A 15,975-nucleotide genomic window follows, 5' to 3' on the forward strand; every position below is an offset into this window, starting at 1 on the left:
GAGTTATAAGATTGTTTAGAGATATTAGATAAATATTTGAGGGGGGCTAAGTGTCCGGCAATTCAGCGGCAAGTCAAAGTTTATTTTGTAGATCCATAAAACAATCTTATTATACTAAGGGTCACAGACTGCACAGATCGACCATTGCACAGAGCCTACTACATAGACATGAGCCACAGAGGAGGTCAGCTAGTAAATTCATCCCTTTGCTTTCAAGAAAGAGAAATTCAATTCTTTGGAAGATTGAGTGGGGACTCCTCCCAAAAAGCCCCATCCATTCCCTAGTCTTGAAACATTTTGAAGGCAAGGGGTTTTTTGGTAAAAAAAACATTTCTTTAATTTGAAAATTAGCTGTGTTTTCTCACAATAATTTTAAAAAGTGAAATCATATATGTTTAATGTCTAAAAATTGATTCAATAGGTAAAGATCACGCAACAATTTAAATTTACTCACTGAAATCATAAGTCGTCTAATTTATAACTGTCATTCGAAAGAAAACTCACTTGTCACACGCTCATAAAATTTCGATGCTAATATTACATGTATGTAAAAAAGGAAGATAACCCTCTAAATTTGTCCCAAACTTTTCGCATACCGAACATCTCTCAAGTCCAAAGAGAAAGACTAGTGATGCCAAATTGTAGAGCGAAAATAGGGGGGAAGGAGAGGTCTCTTTCGTGGAAGACCATGTTGCCACACTCTCTTTCCACCAGAAGTTAATGTGGAATTGTGGGAATTGGGGTTTTATTTGTGACATAAAATAATAAATTGAGAATTTACAGCGGCGGTGCACTTCTGCATGGTAAGAAGACATAAGCGTGTTCACTATGCATATAGTATCATATAACCCAGCATTTATTATGAACGATTATATAAAATAAATTAATATTTATACTTTCTCTCTCTACAGTCGTGTATATTTCTTTTTCATATTACATATCAAGATTCATACATAGTATTCAATTTTCACGAGCTCTGTCGTGATTGGATCGGTACAAAATCTCCTCACTCTCTCAACTCTCTCTCTCTCTCTCTCTCTCTCTCTCTATAAGCTAAAGCATTGAGCAAAGTGGGAGGAAGAGACCCAAGTGAGATGTAATCGGAGTCTCACTGTAGAACAAGCGTTTGTGGCATAAGCAGACCAAGACAAGCAAGTCTAGCTATGGATTCATACTGATGTCCAAGAATTTCTTGGCTTTTCTTACTGTTTATTCCCTTTATCCATCACCTCTCCTCTGCTATTCCCCTAATTAAAAAGGTACTGTTTTGCTTCTGCTACTGCTTCTGACTTTTGCTACATTTGGCTCTATTGCAGTTTAAGTAACCACTATTTTTGGTTAAGTTGTGGATTGATCTCAAATGGGTTTTTCTCAATTTGTTTTTCTGGGTCTTTAGAAGTGAATTTTGAATAGAAATGAGCTTGCCCTTTTGTTACCAGTTCATTTGGGAACTGAAAGTGATCCAAAATTTTAAGTTTTTTGGTAAGGGAACTGATCCAAATCTTTAGTTATACCGAAATGCATATGCTTTACTGTCCCTTTATTTCTGTAAATCTTAATTGCACTTTGTCTTCCTTTCTGGGTTTATTCTTTTCAATTGATTCTTAGTAAAGCATCTCCCTTTACTTTTTTAATTGATTGAATGTTGATAGGGTCTCTTGGTGCTGGGTTAATGGATCTAGTTAGGAAATCATCATGCTCAAGGATACCATTTTATCCTTTCCTCTACTTAAGCTTGTTGCGTAGAAATCAATCCTGGGTTTTATCGAATCTTTATGTTCAGCTCTTTTGAATGAAGTTTCGGCCTCACCAGAAAAAAGAAAGCTTTTTTAATTTTTTTTTTAATGAAGGATTATTCTCGTTTTGAAATTTTCTTAGGATTTAAGTAAGAACGTCTTTGGGTTTCTGTCCTTTTTCACGTTTCAGCTTGTTTCTCTTTTGTTTGAGCTTTTCCTGGATTTCTTTTGCTTGTATACAGATTATTTTAATTTATTTTAATTTATTGAACAGATTCTTGCTCCCTGGTCTCCGTCAATTGAAATTAAGAATGTCCAGACCTCTGCATCGAGGTTCATCTGGGGCAGCGGGGGAACGGATCTCCGGGAGTAGCAATGATTTTTGGGACTCCCAAATGAAAGATAAAACAGATAAAGAAGATTTGGAAAGAAGAGCTTCTTCTGATAACAACAGTATTGCATTTAGGTTTCCTATTCGAGTACTTTTCCCAGACAATTCTCCTTCCAAACATGGAAATACTGGAAACGGCTTTGCATCTGATCCTTTAATAGCCAGTACTCATAGAAGTCGGCACAAGTTAGCGCTGCTACTGTTGAAGTTAAGTTTAGTATTGATTGTTATTCTTGCTCTTACTGGATCCTTTTGGTGGACAATCTCCATCTCAACGACTTCAAGAGGTCGCGTATACCATGGTTATCGGCGACTCCAACAGCAACTTGTTTCCGACCTGTGGCATATTGGAGAGCTTTCTCTTGGTTCTTCAAGGTTGAGAGACTTGGAATTCTGTCCTCAGGAGTTTGAAAATCATATTCCCTGCTTCAATGTTTCGGAGAATCTTGCCTTAGGTCTTTCTGATGGCAATGAATATGACCGGCATTGTGAGTATGGAATGAGGCAAAATTGTTTAGTTCTTCCACCTGTGAAGTACAAAATTCCTCTTAGGTGGCCAACTGGGAGAGATGTCATCTGGGTGGCAAATGTGAAAATAACTGCGCAGGAGGTACTTTCTTCTGGAAGCTTGACCAAGAGGTGAGCTACATTTCTCTTATTAGCCAACTGTGTTATAATTCTATTAACCTGTCCTGATCTTGCTTTAATTTTGGATTTCCATGTACATACAGGATGATGATGTTGGAAGAAGAGCAAATTTCATTCCGTTCAGCCTCATTGATGTTTGATGGTGTTGAAGACTACTCTCATCAAATTGCAGAAATGATAGGGCTGAGAAATGAATCTAACTTTATACAAGCTGGGGTAAGTAGATTGCAATTGTTGGAACCGACCCCAAATGTTAATGGCAACGTTCTTAACTCGTTTCTTTTTCTTGGCTGTCTTCCCTCTTGTGTAGTTTATTGCACTTATAACAGGTCTCTTTAGAATTTTAGCCAAGTGGTTGGCAACTTTTTTTTAGAGCATTTAATTATATTGAACAAGCAGGGGTCCTAGCCTAACCCCCAGTCCAAATGAAAGGTTTTTCAGTTTAAGATAACGAATCAACACACTCTTTTATTGGGTAGTTATAGTTACATGTTGATAAATATGTCAAATATCACCTTTGGCATGAAAACTGCAGCTCAGGTAATAAGCTGTCTGACCTGTTTCAAGGCATTTATGTTTTACATTGTTAACTCCAAAAGAGAGTGAAAGTACTTTAAAACTCCGTAGGGTACTCTACCAAGTGTCTCTGGTGACTTTGGTGCCATTATATGTGTACATGTGCATACATACATACATACCACATAAATACAGATATACACATATACGTCATATCCGTTGGTTTCTCTTGCATGATTGATCATTTACAGAAAGTCTTATATGATTCTGATTATTACGAAGACGATATAGCATAATATGGTTATATTATGATCACTTGTAGTATATTTTCTCTTTGATGTACTGCAACATGAATTTGTGCCATATGAATTGTATTATATAAACACTTTTGATGAATGAAAGTGTCAACTTTAATTCTGCAGGTGAGAACTATCTTGGATATAGGATGTGGTTATGGTAGTTTTGGAGCGCATCTCTTTTCCAGTCAGATCCTAACTATGTGCATTGCAAACTATGAGGCTTCAGGAAGCCAAGTTCAGCTAACTCTTGAAAGGGGTCTTCCTGCGATGATTGGTTCTTTTACTTCGAAACAGTTGCCATATCCATCCCTCTCTTTTGATATGTTGCATTGTGCACGATGTGGCATTGATTGGGACCAACGAGGTAATCAGTCAGAAGTTAATTATCACAAAGTGGTTCTTCTTTCTAGACTTCCATATATGCACATGTAATTGTGTATCTGCAAATACTCTGTATTATGTTGTGTATTTGTTGTAAACTTATCCTGAAACCTATGTACATTTCAAGAACTGAAAGAAAACTATGTATCACAAATGTATAAAACCAAAAAATATCAATTTCTCTATTTTAAAGAATTTCCAGAAATATTAGTAGATCTTCATTCTTTAGAATATTTAGAATAATAGTTTGTGGGTTACAAAGTTTTCCTGGGTGTGGCTGTATATTTTGTGAAGTATTATCTGACCATTAATATGGTAATTGGAAAAAAGAAAGTTTAAATAAGAGAAAAAAGTTGATGTGATGCACAAACCTTAGTTTGCAGAATCTTAGAATCTGGACTCTGAATTTGAGCACCTTGGTTTTGCTTTTGTGGTTTTCTGGATTTGGATGGGTCCACGTTTAGAGTATGTTAATCATCTGTATAAAATGTTATGACGTACAGATGGGATCCTCTTGATTGAAGTTGATAGAGTTTTGAAGCCCGGTGGATACTTTGTCTGGACATCACCAATTACAAATGCTGAGACGTTTCGTCGTAACAAAGTGAATCAGAAAAGGTGGAACCTTGTGCATGATTTTGCAGAAAATCTCTGCTGGGAGATGTTATCACAACAAGATGAAACAGTTGTATGGAAAAAGACCAGTAAAAGGAATTGTTATAGTTCGCGGTAAGGAAACTAACATGTTTTTCTTCTCAACTTGGGATCATATGTGTTTGGTCTTTAGTGCACGAAAATAAGAGCTGATACTGATTTGTATTACAATCTGCTTATTCTTTAGGAAGCCTGGTTCAGGTCCCTCTATATGCAGCAAAGGCCATGACGTTGAATCTCCATATTATCGACCACTCCAAGCCTGTATTGGGGGAACACAAAGCCGCCGATGGATTCCTATTGAAGAGAGGACAACCTGGCCTTCAAGGGCTAATCCAAACAAGAGTGAACTTGCAATATATGGTACTTCTTGTGTTCTTGATACAGCTTAGAGCGGAAAAATAAATGCATTATTTGCTTAGCCTCTGACTTATCTATGTATCTCTTACTTTATTTTTGGTGAAAATCATATGCTTTATGTATGTGTTATAATTTTCATTCAGGATTGCACCCAGAAGAACTCTCTGAGGATGCTGAGACCTGGAAAATGGCAGTCCGTAATTATTGGTCTCTTCTGTCACCATTGATATTCTCAGATCATCCAAAGAGACCCGGCGATGAGGATCCTTCACCACCCTATAACATGCTTAGAAACGTACTTGACATGAATGCTCATTTTGGTGGTTTTAATTCTGCATTATTGGAAGCTGGAAAATCCGTGTGGGTCATGAATGTGGTCCCGTCAAATGGACCCAATTATTTGCCCTTGATCCTTGACAGGGGATTTGTCGGTGTTCTGCATGATTGGTAAAACTACTTTTGTCTTTGCATCCTCCTTGTCTTGCATCATGTTGTCTTACAGTTACCATTTATGTACTAACATCTTGTTTGACTTGGAATCTCAAACTGAACCAAATTTCATCTGCAAAAAGTACCATATCAACTTAATTTGTTTTGCTTGCTATCCCAAGTCTTGTCGCTATTGGATTTTTGTATTTTTTTAACTTAAACATTCATGAAGGAGAGAAAGTAGATTCGTACCCTAACTAGGGATTTTTTTGGCCTTCATGTTTCGTAGTCAGCTGGTGCTCCTTCCCTTGGTTGATCAGTGGGGTAAACCAAACAGGAATTTTGTATTATAAAAATGACCTCAAGCTTCTTAAATTAGGCTGACTTTACGGATCTGATGGTTGAATTCTTGATGGGGGAATTCATACTTCATTTTACTTGGTTAGCTGCCAAATTAGAAAACTCTGGTTAAAATTTCATTGGGCAGGACAGTATTAGAACAGCCTTGCCATTTGGAATAATTCAGCATTAGAACAATTTTGTAACTTGGGTAAATAACTTGAAGAAATAAGTAGCAATGCATGCTAAGGGATGTCATCATACATTTGGTTTGTGAAAGGATACTTGTAACTATTGAATTTGTAGTTTGTTTTAATACTACTTTTTCTCTTTTTCAGGTGTGAACCCTTTCCAACATACCCAAGAACCTATGATCTGGTGCATGCAGCAGGACTTCTTTCCCTTGAAGTTGATCATCAGCGCAGATGTACCATTCTGGATCTATTCACTGAGATTGATCGATTGCTTCGTCCAGAGGTACACACACATACTAAACGGTTCTATTTTATCTATGGTTATTTTGCAAGGGTCCTTTTTGTTCCAATTCTATTCGATGGCTTTGAATGTTCAGAAGAACTAGTCAGACATGCACTAATTAATTTCTGGATGTTGATTATCATGCAAGATTACAGAGCATATTATAATTTTCAATTTAAAAATCAATTTACTATCGGAGCATTCTGTTGTGCCCAGAATATGTTATTTGTTGCATTGAATGGCTTTTTGCATGCAAGATTGAATTGGTTGCCATGCAAGTTTGTATGTCACGGTTATATTATTGGTATTTTTACCATTTAAACAAGATGTAAGTTTTCAAAAAAATTTTGTGGCAAGGACCATGTGGGTGGTCTTTTGTACATCCATAAAAATCGTGTGTCTGCTGCATATATGGTACTGTGTAACTGTTCCACTTTTAATGACTCAAGGAAGAAAAATAAAACTCTCATTTGGTTTTGGCTATGTTTTGGTGATACTAATACTGGCTGTTGGTTTTGTCTGTGTTTTAGTTAAGTGCGGTTTCTTTTCCACGCTGGCTATTTGCCCTTAGAACGAGGAGCTGATAAGTAAATTGTAGACTCATAGAGGAAATGCTTTTTAAGCCTTTTATAGACACATCAGTTCTTATAGATGGATAGATGTCTAGTAACATGTCAGGATGCAACTGGTCAGAACACACGGACAAGCATATGATAATCATATTTTCCTTTAGTGATGGATGAAGCCTTTAACCACTATGCTTCTTGTTTGTTTCATTATGTTAGTTGTGATTCTGATGTTGATGGTTATTGCAGGGTTGGGTGATAATCCATGACAAAGCTGCTCTTGTCGAATCAGCAAGAGCTCTGACAACAGGGCTGAAGTGGGATGCGCGTGTGGTAGAAATCGAAAGCAACAGCGATGAGAAACTACTCATATGCCAAAAGCCTTTCTTCAAGAAACAAGCAAACTAATAAGGAGTTTCCAAAGGGAGCCTGAGATATGGTGGTATATCACTTCATTCATATTCATTTACTTATTTTAATCAATCATCATAAAGCTCTGCCGTTGAAAGGAGGGAATCAAAAATTTTGGACAGAAGAAACCAAAGAAAACATGGGAGAAAAGAAATCAAAATTCGGTCTTGTAAAAGCGACACCACTCCTGTGGAGCCGTAAGGCTGCCATAGGACATAGGTCATGTAATTATTATGGTATTGAGGTCCGGAGCAAGTGAGAGAGAAGTGTAGGATTAGATTTTTAATCTTCCATGTAATTTCTCATTGTAACTATACAACCACATGATTAAGATTGTGAAGATCATTACAGAATAAACAAATGCAGTCAGTTTCTTATAGTGTAAAAACATGCTTGGCAATGCATTTATGTCAAGCACCATCAAAAGTTGATTATATTTTGCATTTGCAAGATTACATGATCCATTTCAAATGTGAAGCTTGTAATTCGGCCTTTTCTTGGGAAACTAAGTTCGCAAGCATGCTTTGGATTTGTCCATGTGAAGCAGCAAATGGCCTTAGCTCTCGCCGCACAGAGGGTTGTTTTTTCTCTTCTGGGCTTATTTGAGACATACACCCATGAGCCACTCTTGGGCCAATTGGTTCACTAGCTCTCTCATAAAATTGCTCATAAAGTGTTAGTATTTAAATGTTACAAAAGAAAATTTAAATGTTACAAAAGAAAATTATGATTTCTTTTAGAAACACTAAAGATTGGATAAAGAGGCAAGGACAAGGGACTTGTAGCTCAAGTGGTTAAGAGCGTTTAATCTTGTATCTGCATTATCGCTTGTTTTACAAAGATCGGATAAAAAGGGCCCCTATGTTGGTTAAAAAAAACTTCGAACAAATACAGAAAATGGCAAATGGGAGAAATATTAGGCGGCAATGGAGGGCTTTGGTGGTGACGCATGTGCATAAATAATTCATTTTTTTTACACGTTAAATTATGATTGGCAAGTAAGTAGGAATGTTATTTATTCCATCTAAAATTTATTTCCCTCCATATTTTCTTTTCAAAAATCTAATTCTTAATTGGGTTAAATTATAGGCAAACCTAAAAATTGGAAAGAGAGTTTCAGAAATTGTTTAGGTATCAGGTCATTTTGCTGAAATTTAAATTTCACTTCAGTTTGGGCAGAGCACTGCAAATTCCATGGCTTGGTGGCGCCACTTCGTTTCCAAAACCCCCACCGTCACACCCCCACCTCTTCTCCCAAACCCTAACCCTTACCCTAATCGCCTGCAGCTCTCCCTCCTCCTCCTCCAAACCTCTCCATTCTCCACCTCCTTCCTCATCACCAAAACCCCCAAAAAATTCAAAAAAAAGCGCAAGAAAGACGAAAGCCCTCGAACGAAGCTCGTCCAGACCCAACCCAACCTCATCCCCCACTTCGAGCACATCGTCGAGCGCGATGCCCACTTCCGGTTCCTCACAAAATCCAGAGACTTCCTCTCCAAGCAGCCCCACCGCGTCCTCCGCCTCGACGACGCCGGCAAGCTCCACCGAGAACTCGGCTTCCCTCGCGGCCGGAAAATCGCCCGATCCCTCCAGCGCCACCCCCTCCTGTTCCAAACCTACCGCCATGTCGACAACAAAATGTGGATCGGCTTCACCGAGTTCATGGAAGATTTGCTCGAACAGGAACGAGTCATTGTCGACTCAATGGAGTCGGACCGAGTTAACAAGGTTCGTAAATTGCTTATGATGTCCGCGAACAAGCGTATCCCTTTGAGTAAAATCTACCATTGCAGGTCCTTATTTGGAATCCCAGAAGATTTTCGGGACCGGGTTTCGAAGTACCCTAATTATTTTCGAACTGTGGTTGAGGAGGGTGGGAAGAGAATGCTTGAATTGGTGAATTGGGATCCGTTGTTGGCGGTGAGCACTTTGGAGAGGGAGTTTATGGTTGACGAGGAGAAAGTGAAGAGGGCTTTTAGGTTTCCAGTGAAGCATGGGAAGGATTTGGGTTTGGAAAAAGAGGATGAGAGGAAATTGAACTTATTGAACTCGCTACCTCTGGTTTCGCCGTATTCGGATGGGTCAAGATTGGACCTTTGGACTCTGGAAGCGGAGAAGTACAGAGTGGGAGTGTTGCATGAGTTTTTGAGCTTGACATTGGAGAAGAGGGCTTCTATACACCATGTTGTGGAGTTCAAGGAGGAGTTTAGTTTGACCAAGCATACTTATCAGATGCTTTTTAAGCAGCCCAGAACGTTTTATCTCGCGGGGACAGAGATGAATTGGGTTGTTTTCTTGAAAGATGCTTATGACCAAAATGGGGTTTTGATTGAGAAGGATCCGCAGGTGGTTTTCAATGAGAAGCTGTATAAGTATGCTGAAATGAAGGAAATGGAACGGGGTTGTGTTGATCAATGGAAATGACAAGAGGGTTTGGACAATTTAAGCGAGTTCTTTGCTTGTGCTTCAAGGAATGTTGTGTTATAGCTTGAGGAAGCTTGGACCTAGAAGGAATTTGGGTGCATCAGAGGTATCTTGGTTGGTCCTTGACATAACTGTATCTTGTGTTGCAAGGTTTTTCGAGTCATAAGAAATCATAACATGTGATGTATATAAAGCTTGATGGTACCTTGTGGAAATTTGGATTATTTATCAACGATATGTCATTTACTTGGTAATTTTGTGGATGAAGGTGTGCAAAAATAAACCTCAGAGCTTTGAGTTGCAGCAGGAGTTTTCATGTCTTGGTGGTCAACTGGTGCCAGGGTGATGGTGATCATTTAATAAAATGAACTGGGAATTTGTGAACAGGGCATTCTGATTCTACTACGAAGCAAGGATTTACTTGGAGAGCAAATTTTGTTTTTGTATTCTTTTGTAACTAGATTTCAGGTACTTAATGATTGGTGAAAATGAGCTCCAAAGTTCTGTTCTGATCCTTTGAGCGTGAACCTTGTAGAGTATCCTTATGATCGTATGAAAAAAAAAGGAGGGAGAAAGATACGGAGTTTGGTAAAGTTAGTTGTTAAGCACTTGTCCTCTAAAATAAGAAATTAACTTTAATCTTTTGTTTGTTACTTTGTCTACAGAAACCAGTGCGTTCTTAGAAAATCTTTATGGGGCCAGCTTGGCACGATGAATCTTGTAGTGTGCCTTTTTCTTTAGTGACATCCTATGCTATAAACACCAAGAGGTAGCAATGAACCAAAATTTTAGTTCACAGCTCTCTCTCTCTCTCTCTCTCTCTCTCTCTCTCTCTGTGGACCACTCAGGCCATAAAGATTTGAAACAGGAGAAGATAAAGCTTGAAGATTTTGGTTTTGTTTGCAAGCATTATGATGTTTACCCGCATATGTCTTTCCACGTCAAGTTTTGGTCACAATATTTCTTTTTAGGGCGTAATATAATATGGCTGGCCTAAATGGCCATCTTCCATGTCGAAGTATCCCAAGCCTTGCTCTGTTTTTCTCTTTCTTTTTTCCATATTTAATTTGGAATCATAGAGTAGACACAAGCCTCCAGCTAACCTTCGCCCTTGCCGCCTAGAAATTGAACTACTTGAATTGCTCTCACAATGTGAAATAACAGTCGGGAATTTCGTGACTTGCTTGCATCATTATAAGGGAAAACCCCTTTTTGGGGCGAATGGCCGATGCCTGGTATCACAGTACATGACACAATGTCGATGAACAATTTACTAAATCATCATTTTCCAAATTCGTTTAGCTGCTTTGGATGTGCATTTTGTAGTAGGTTTAGGTTGCAACATCAACATGGGTTTCTTGTCTTTGTTCTCTAATGATTTCTTTTTTCTTTTGCCTTGTAATGAATAGTAAGAGCCAATTTGGGTTATCAAGCCTGCATATATATAATAACTGATGGAAAACTGACATGAAAACCACCAGGTCTTTGTAGCCCTACAGACTTTGAAGAGACTCTGAAAACAACAGAGAAGGGAGAGACACCCCCCCTACAAATTGTGTCAAAATTTTGGGAAGGCCCCCTAACATGGAAAAAGCATCTAATGGGATGAAGAGGGGAGTGCAGCTATGGATATGCTCTTGGACTTGCGTATGTTTTTCTGTACATCGCTTGCACCGCTCTTGTGCCCACGGATGGGAAGTGATGAAGTTTTTCTTGGTGATATGGTATTAGGCTTTTTTAATGAGGCACGTTTTTGGTTAAGCCTCTTGCCATCTTTTCTACGAGGGCTCCATCCTTTGTTCCCTAATGCAGCTTTGGCTACACTGTTTGTGAGTACCTCTCTTGCTCTTTGTGGTTTGATGGACTGCTTGTTCAGGTACACTAGCTTCGGGAGGAAACTGCACACTGCCTTGCGCAGCTGCTCATCACCGATGTTGTTCTGGATTGGATTCCCTACCAGATTCAGAGCCTGCAGTGAGTTGTAGTTAGCCACCAGCTGTCCCATTGCCTTTGTTGTTGTTATCTTGTTGAAGCTCAGGTCCAGAACTGTTAACTTCAGTAGCCTATGCAGACCCTCGACATCACTGATCTTGTTCCCAGTGAGATAGAGCTCCTTGATTAGAGTGCAGCTTGATAACCCTGGCACCATTAAGATCCACAGTGAATCAGTGACCATTTGGAATAGTACATTTTATTTGGGAAAGCTTGTTTTCTAAGATCAATTAGATGGTTGAAAAGTTAGAATGATAAAGCTTACCACGTCCAATTCTAGAAATGCGGTTGTAACTGAGATCAAGTACACGCAATCGAGTTAAGTCTCTTAGTCCTTCAATGGTGCTGATTTTGTTCTTCGACAAGTTGAGCGTGTGAAGGCTCTTCGGCAGCGATCCTGGAGTGATGTGGGCTGCAAATTGAGAACAATTGCCAAGAAGCTTAGTACCGTTAACCAATATGCAAGTATTAACTTCTATGGTTTATTTGTTTTCTGCTATAGCAACATACCTAGGAAGTTGTTTGACAAGTTGATAGATCGAAGACTGCCAAAGCATGAAATGTTGGGGATAGCTTTCAATCCCATACCAGATATGTGAGCCACAGTTGTAGAAGAATTTAGAGTCTGGATCACAGTATTAGCGTGTAAAGTATCCTCGTCAAGACCTCGACTAAAGTAAGTTGCGCTTTTCGATCTAGTAGTCTCAGGACTCACCGGAGATAGAGGAGTCTCAGGAGTGGGCGGGGTCGGTGGGGTGATGAGTCCCTCGTAGTCATATTCATTATTTTCCGAGGGTTGCATTTTGAGATCTTTCACCCACTCTTGCACTCTTGTAGATGAGGATGTATCTGCTGAGAAAGCAACCCACTGGTTCTGAGGCCATAAAGCAGAGCCTCCAATGTTAAAACCATCCCAGCTCTTGTTGTCATCTGCAATATTCTTCCCCTTGTTCAATGATTCTACAGTATATGACAGAGGTGATTCCATCTTGACAAACTGCATAGCCTGGTTTGGTTCGAGTGTATCCGAAGAGTACCCTCCTTGCTTGTTCAAAGAAATGGGGCTAGGCTTTTTTTGTTTTGCAGTCCTTGTTTTGTGCAGGTTCCTGTGGCTCCAAAGGAACAACTTCCACCACAACTTTCTACTTCTAGAAGGAAGAACTTGGCTGGAAGAATGCTTCTTCAGCATCACTTTATCAGCAGTGAAGTGGGTTAACACAGAACCAGGGCTGCCAGGATCAACATACTTCGTCACACAGTCTGCCAATTCATGTAATTCTTCAAAATACTGACTCTTCGAAGCAGGGAACTTAGATGACATCTTCTTAACCACATCCTTATGATGAGTTTCCAAATTAGAGCATGACCTGGTAAGCTTTGGTGATGCCCAAAACTCTGCCTTCCCTATGCCCGGATCACTAAGATGCCCGCTTTGAATCCTATCAACACCCCTATCACCTGAATCAGATTCAGATAAATCCATCTTCCCTAATGGAGTCACTTCACCTGAATTGGCTTCAGGGGTTTGCAGATGAGAGCAATCATTACAACAGTTTTCCCTCTCTAAGGGGTTCCCTTCATGCTCATCTTCCCTTCATAGAATGCTGCTTCAACAAACTCAATAGGACTGTAAGGGCTCCTTGCCTTGCCACTAGGGGTAGTGTACTTCTTCTCAACACCATAAGGTATCAAGACTCCTAAAGTTGCTGGCTTCAAGGTCACATCAATCTCCAAATGTTTCACAGGCTGTTGTTGAAGCCTGACTTGCAGGGTTCTAATTGCCTTGTCCACTTCAACAGGTCTTGCAGATTCATAATCTCTCTAAAATTAAACAGAAAAAGCGAAAAGAGGACGGAAATTGAGCGGATCACAATTCACAAAGTTCAACAAAAACTCACATGACAATAAAGAAACGAACTATATTGAGAGAGAGTCTCACCTGAACCTTCTTCTTCCGCCTAACTATCACAGAGAAGCAACTGAATTTTGTCATTTTTGATACAATAAATTCTGAATCCTAAAAAATACACCAAAACCCGAAAACACTTGTATTTCAGTCTGGTTTTGCCTGCTGTTTTCTTCAAAACTGAGCTCACATTCAAATTCCAAAAGTCTGGTTGTTGAGGCTTTACACTGATGTTAGTTGGACCAAGTGTTAACCATAATCAACAGGAAGGCACCAAATCAGTGACTGAGGCCACCCGAAACAGGGTTGATGACCAGAAAACTGAGGGCCAACACCTGCTTCGGCTCGAGAAAACTTTTCTGAATTGTCGGCCAGAGTTGTATATGCTGCAGCTCCTCTCTGGAAGCTTTGGGAAAATGTGTTTGTTCAAAAACCTTCTCTGTTCACAAAACAACAATAAATAATCGAACCCATTAGAAATACTTCCAAATCATTTTAAAAACCAACATTAGCTTTCTTTGAATCAAACACATGAACCTAATTCAGAGACAAATCCCGCATCCCCAGAAAACCACCAAGACATGGATGAACTTTATTGCAGAAAACAACCACTACCATACCAATTAGCATACAAAAACTTTTTGAAGCAACACGTGAAGATTGATACGTATTATGTACGGCCATCATTTTGTGGCAAAAAAGATTGGCCAAAAGAAAGACACAATCTTTACATATGTTACAGAGTTTTTTTACCTGCCAGAATTGCTTTAGTTTCCCAAAGCAACCGGTTACGAGCCTCTTTCTCGATCACAACGACCAACTTCACAATGTGAAAGAGAGAGGGAGGGTGGCGGTGGTGATGGACGAGCGCATTTACTCTCCACACACCCCACTGGACGAAAGTTTTCTGACTCTCGTCCTCTCTCCTGGTGCCTTTCAGGCGTTGAAGCTTCTTTTTGAATGAGAAGAAAGAAAGGTCTTGGCTCCTTCCAACCTGAAAAAACGGCTTGAAACTCTCGTTTGAGCGGTGGTTATGGTTGTGGACTAATTAATCCACAGCCTAGAAAACACTAGAAATAGGCAAAGAGGAGAAGGAGAGATTTAGAAGATATAGAAGAGCCGCACAAGAAAAGGACATACGCGCATGTTACACGGTTTCTGTAGCATGTAACCCTGCCAATATAATATCCAGACCAGAATAACCTGCCATAATAAAACCAATATACTATAGAATTAAATAAATATATTTTTCACCTTACCTTCTATATCATCACCTTACTTATTGCCACAATAATGTGGTAGAATATCTTCTTAAATTTTCACCATTTAATATGATTCTTTTTTCATCGGGACCGTCTCGTGATGTTACCGATCCACATATGTTATAACTTATTATATGTGAATAGTAAAACATATTGGCAATCCGCATATTATAGCCTGAAGTACAATCATGTTGCATATCCTTATTATAACACAGTGGTGATTGATAACACACCTACATAGAAATCAACATAGACTTCCCTTCCTTACCACATTATTAAATGAGTAACCTAACACACACGGCGGAATATGAATCATGAATAAAAATATATAACATGCGGTATGTTCTAATTAGACATTGTGTCTTCATTGAAGGTTTTTAAATTCTCTTCATTAGGTACATTATTTGCATGTACAAAATTATAATTGTATTATAATAGTATAGTATACTACTTTGAAGTGCTAATACCACTTACCAATTTTTTTAAACAATATACACAATTATTAGGTTGAAATCTAATTCAATCTAAAACTGAATTTGTATTTAAACAAAATATCTGGTTACAATCCAACTTTACATAAGTATTTGACACGAGCGCATACTTCCTTCACTAGTATGTAACCAAATTTGTATGGACAGTACTGATCTGGTGGTTCAATTCAATTAATTTTGTAACTGCTTGGTAGGGACAGATGATTAATCTTGAGATGTTTAGTACCTGGACGCAATTGTTGGGGTCCAGGAATTAGTCAGCTGAGGGTCTTCGTATATGATTAGGACACCCAATTTTGTTTGCTGGTTGTAGTTTAATGCATTATAGGCATGTCCCATGTTGCCAATCAACTCACCTAATTTCACATCGCGCATATAATAATAACAATAATCTACTAATAAGGCCAAAATTTGGGTTCGTACGCAACACCGTGCAGGTCCGTTGATTCCTTTTGTGTGAACATTATTTCACCTCCTTCGGTCACTCTTTACGTGTTCCACCTTCATTGTCCTTCTTATTTGATCCTGTCGCTATTTAATTTTGCTAACATCAGTCGTTCAGGCGGCTGCTAATATCAGTCGTTCAGGCAGCGGATGAGAAACTAGCAGCCATACATTAAGAGCTAAAGAACTTTCTCAGTGATAAAGCTCCATGCGTGCACCATGCAAATTAAATCATGGGCCTGCCTTTTC

The 15,975-nt window shown here is 39.0% G+C and overlaps 3 protein-coding genes across 4 annotated transcripts; 2 read left to right on the top strand and 1 right to left on the bottom strand.

The window, feature by feature from the left end:
• The first annotated feature begins 949 nt into the window (after positions 1–949).
• TSD2 (S-adenosyl-L-methionine-dependent methyltransferases superfamily protein) lies at positions 950–7,650 on the top strand. 2 transcript variants are annotated; one of them, XM_008221229.3, is made up of 9 exons: positions 950–1,259; positions 2,011–2,766; positions 2,859–2,991; positions 3,714–3,954; positions 4,475–4,700; positions 4,813–4,988; positions 5,129–5,432; positions 6,092–6,230; positions 7,046–7,650. In XM_008221229.3, exons 2-9 carry the CDS (start codon positions 2,048–2,050, stop codon positions 7,202–7,204), a joined length of 2,097 nt encoding a protein of 698 aa, XP_008219451.2. In that variant the 5' UTR covers positions 950–1,259; positions 2,011–2,047; the 3' UTR covers positions 7,205–7,650. The 2 variants fall into 2 exon arrangements, with proteins under 2 accessions (XP_008219451.2, XP_008219452.2); XM_008221230.3 differs by lacking the exon at positions 950–1,259 and adding an exon at positions 1,353–1,482.
• Positions 7,651–8,309: 659 nt separating this feature from the next.
• On the top strand, positions 8,310–10,141 carry LOC103319675 (Ubiquitin carboxyl-terminal hydrolase family protein). The gene is made up of 2 exons (XM_089046049.1): positions 8,310–9,737; positions 9,900–10,141. Exon 1 carries the CDS (start codon positions 8,402–8,404, stop codon positions 9,629–9,631), a length of 1,230 nt encoding a protein of 409 aa, XP_088902175.1. The 5' UTR covers positions 8,310–8,401; the 3' UTR covers positions 9,632–9,737; positions 9,900–10,141.
• A 953-nt stretch (positions 10,142–11,094) lies between these two features.
• LOC103319658 (Outer arm dynein light chain 1 protein) lies at positions 11,095–14,612 on the bottom strand. Its single transcript, XM_008221228.2, is given in 6 exon segments — positions 11,095–11,770; positions 11,889–12,035; positions 12,134–13,210; positions 13,213–13,444; positions 13,563–13,968; positions 14,283–14,612. Coding segments are annotated over 5 exon segments (2,052 nt in total). The 5' UTR covers positions 13,617–13,968; positions 14,283–14,612; the 3' UTR covers positions 11,095–11,228.
• Positions 14,613–15,975: the final 1,363 nt, after the last annotated feature.

This window comes from Prunus mume, linkage group LG2 (genome assembly GCF_029339155.1).
Source record: "Prunus mume cultivar Tortuosa linkage group LG2, ASM2933915v1, whole genome shotgun sequence".
Lineage (NCBI taxonomy): Eukaryota > Viridiplantae > Streptophyta > Magnoliopsida > Rosales > Rosaceae > Prunus > Prunus mume.

Excerpts from the sequence above, each read along its gene's own strand:
- LOC103319675 (XM_089046049.1), top strand. The coding sequence starts at position 8,402 with ATGGCTTGGTGGCGCCACTTCGTTTCCAAAACCCCCACCGTCACACCC.
- TSD2 (XM_008221229.3), top strand. The coding sequence starts at position 2,048 with ATGTCCAGACCTCTGCATCGAGGTTCATCTGGGGCAGCGGGGGAACGG. Across the intron at positions 4,989-5,128 it reads GAGTGAACTTGCAATATATG|GATTGCACCCAGAAGAACTC; the intron begins GTACTTCTTGTG and ends ATTTTCATTCAG. Across the intron at positions 6,231-7,045 it reads ATCGATTGCTTCGTCCAGAG|GGTTGGGTGATAATCCATGA; the intron begins GTACACACACAT and ends TGGTTATTGCAG.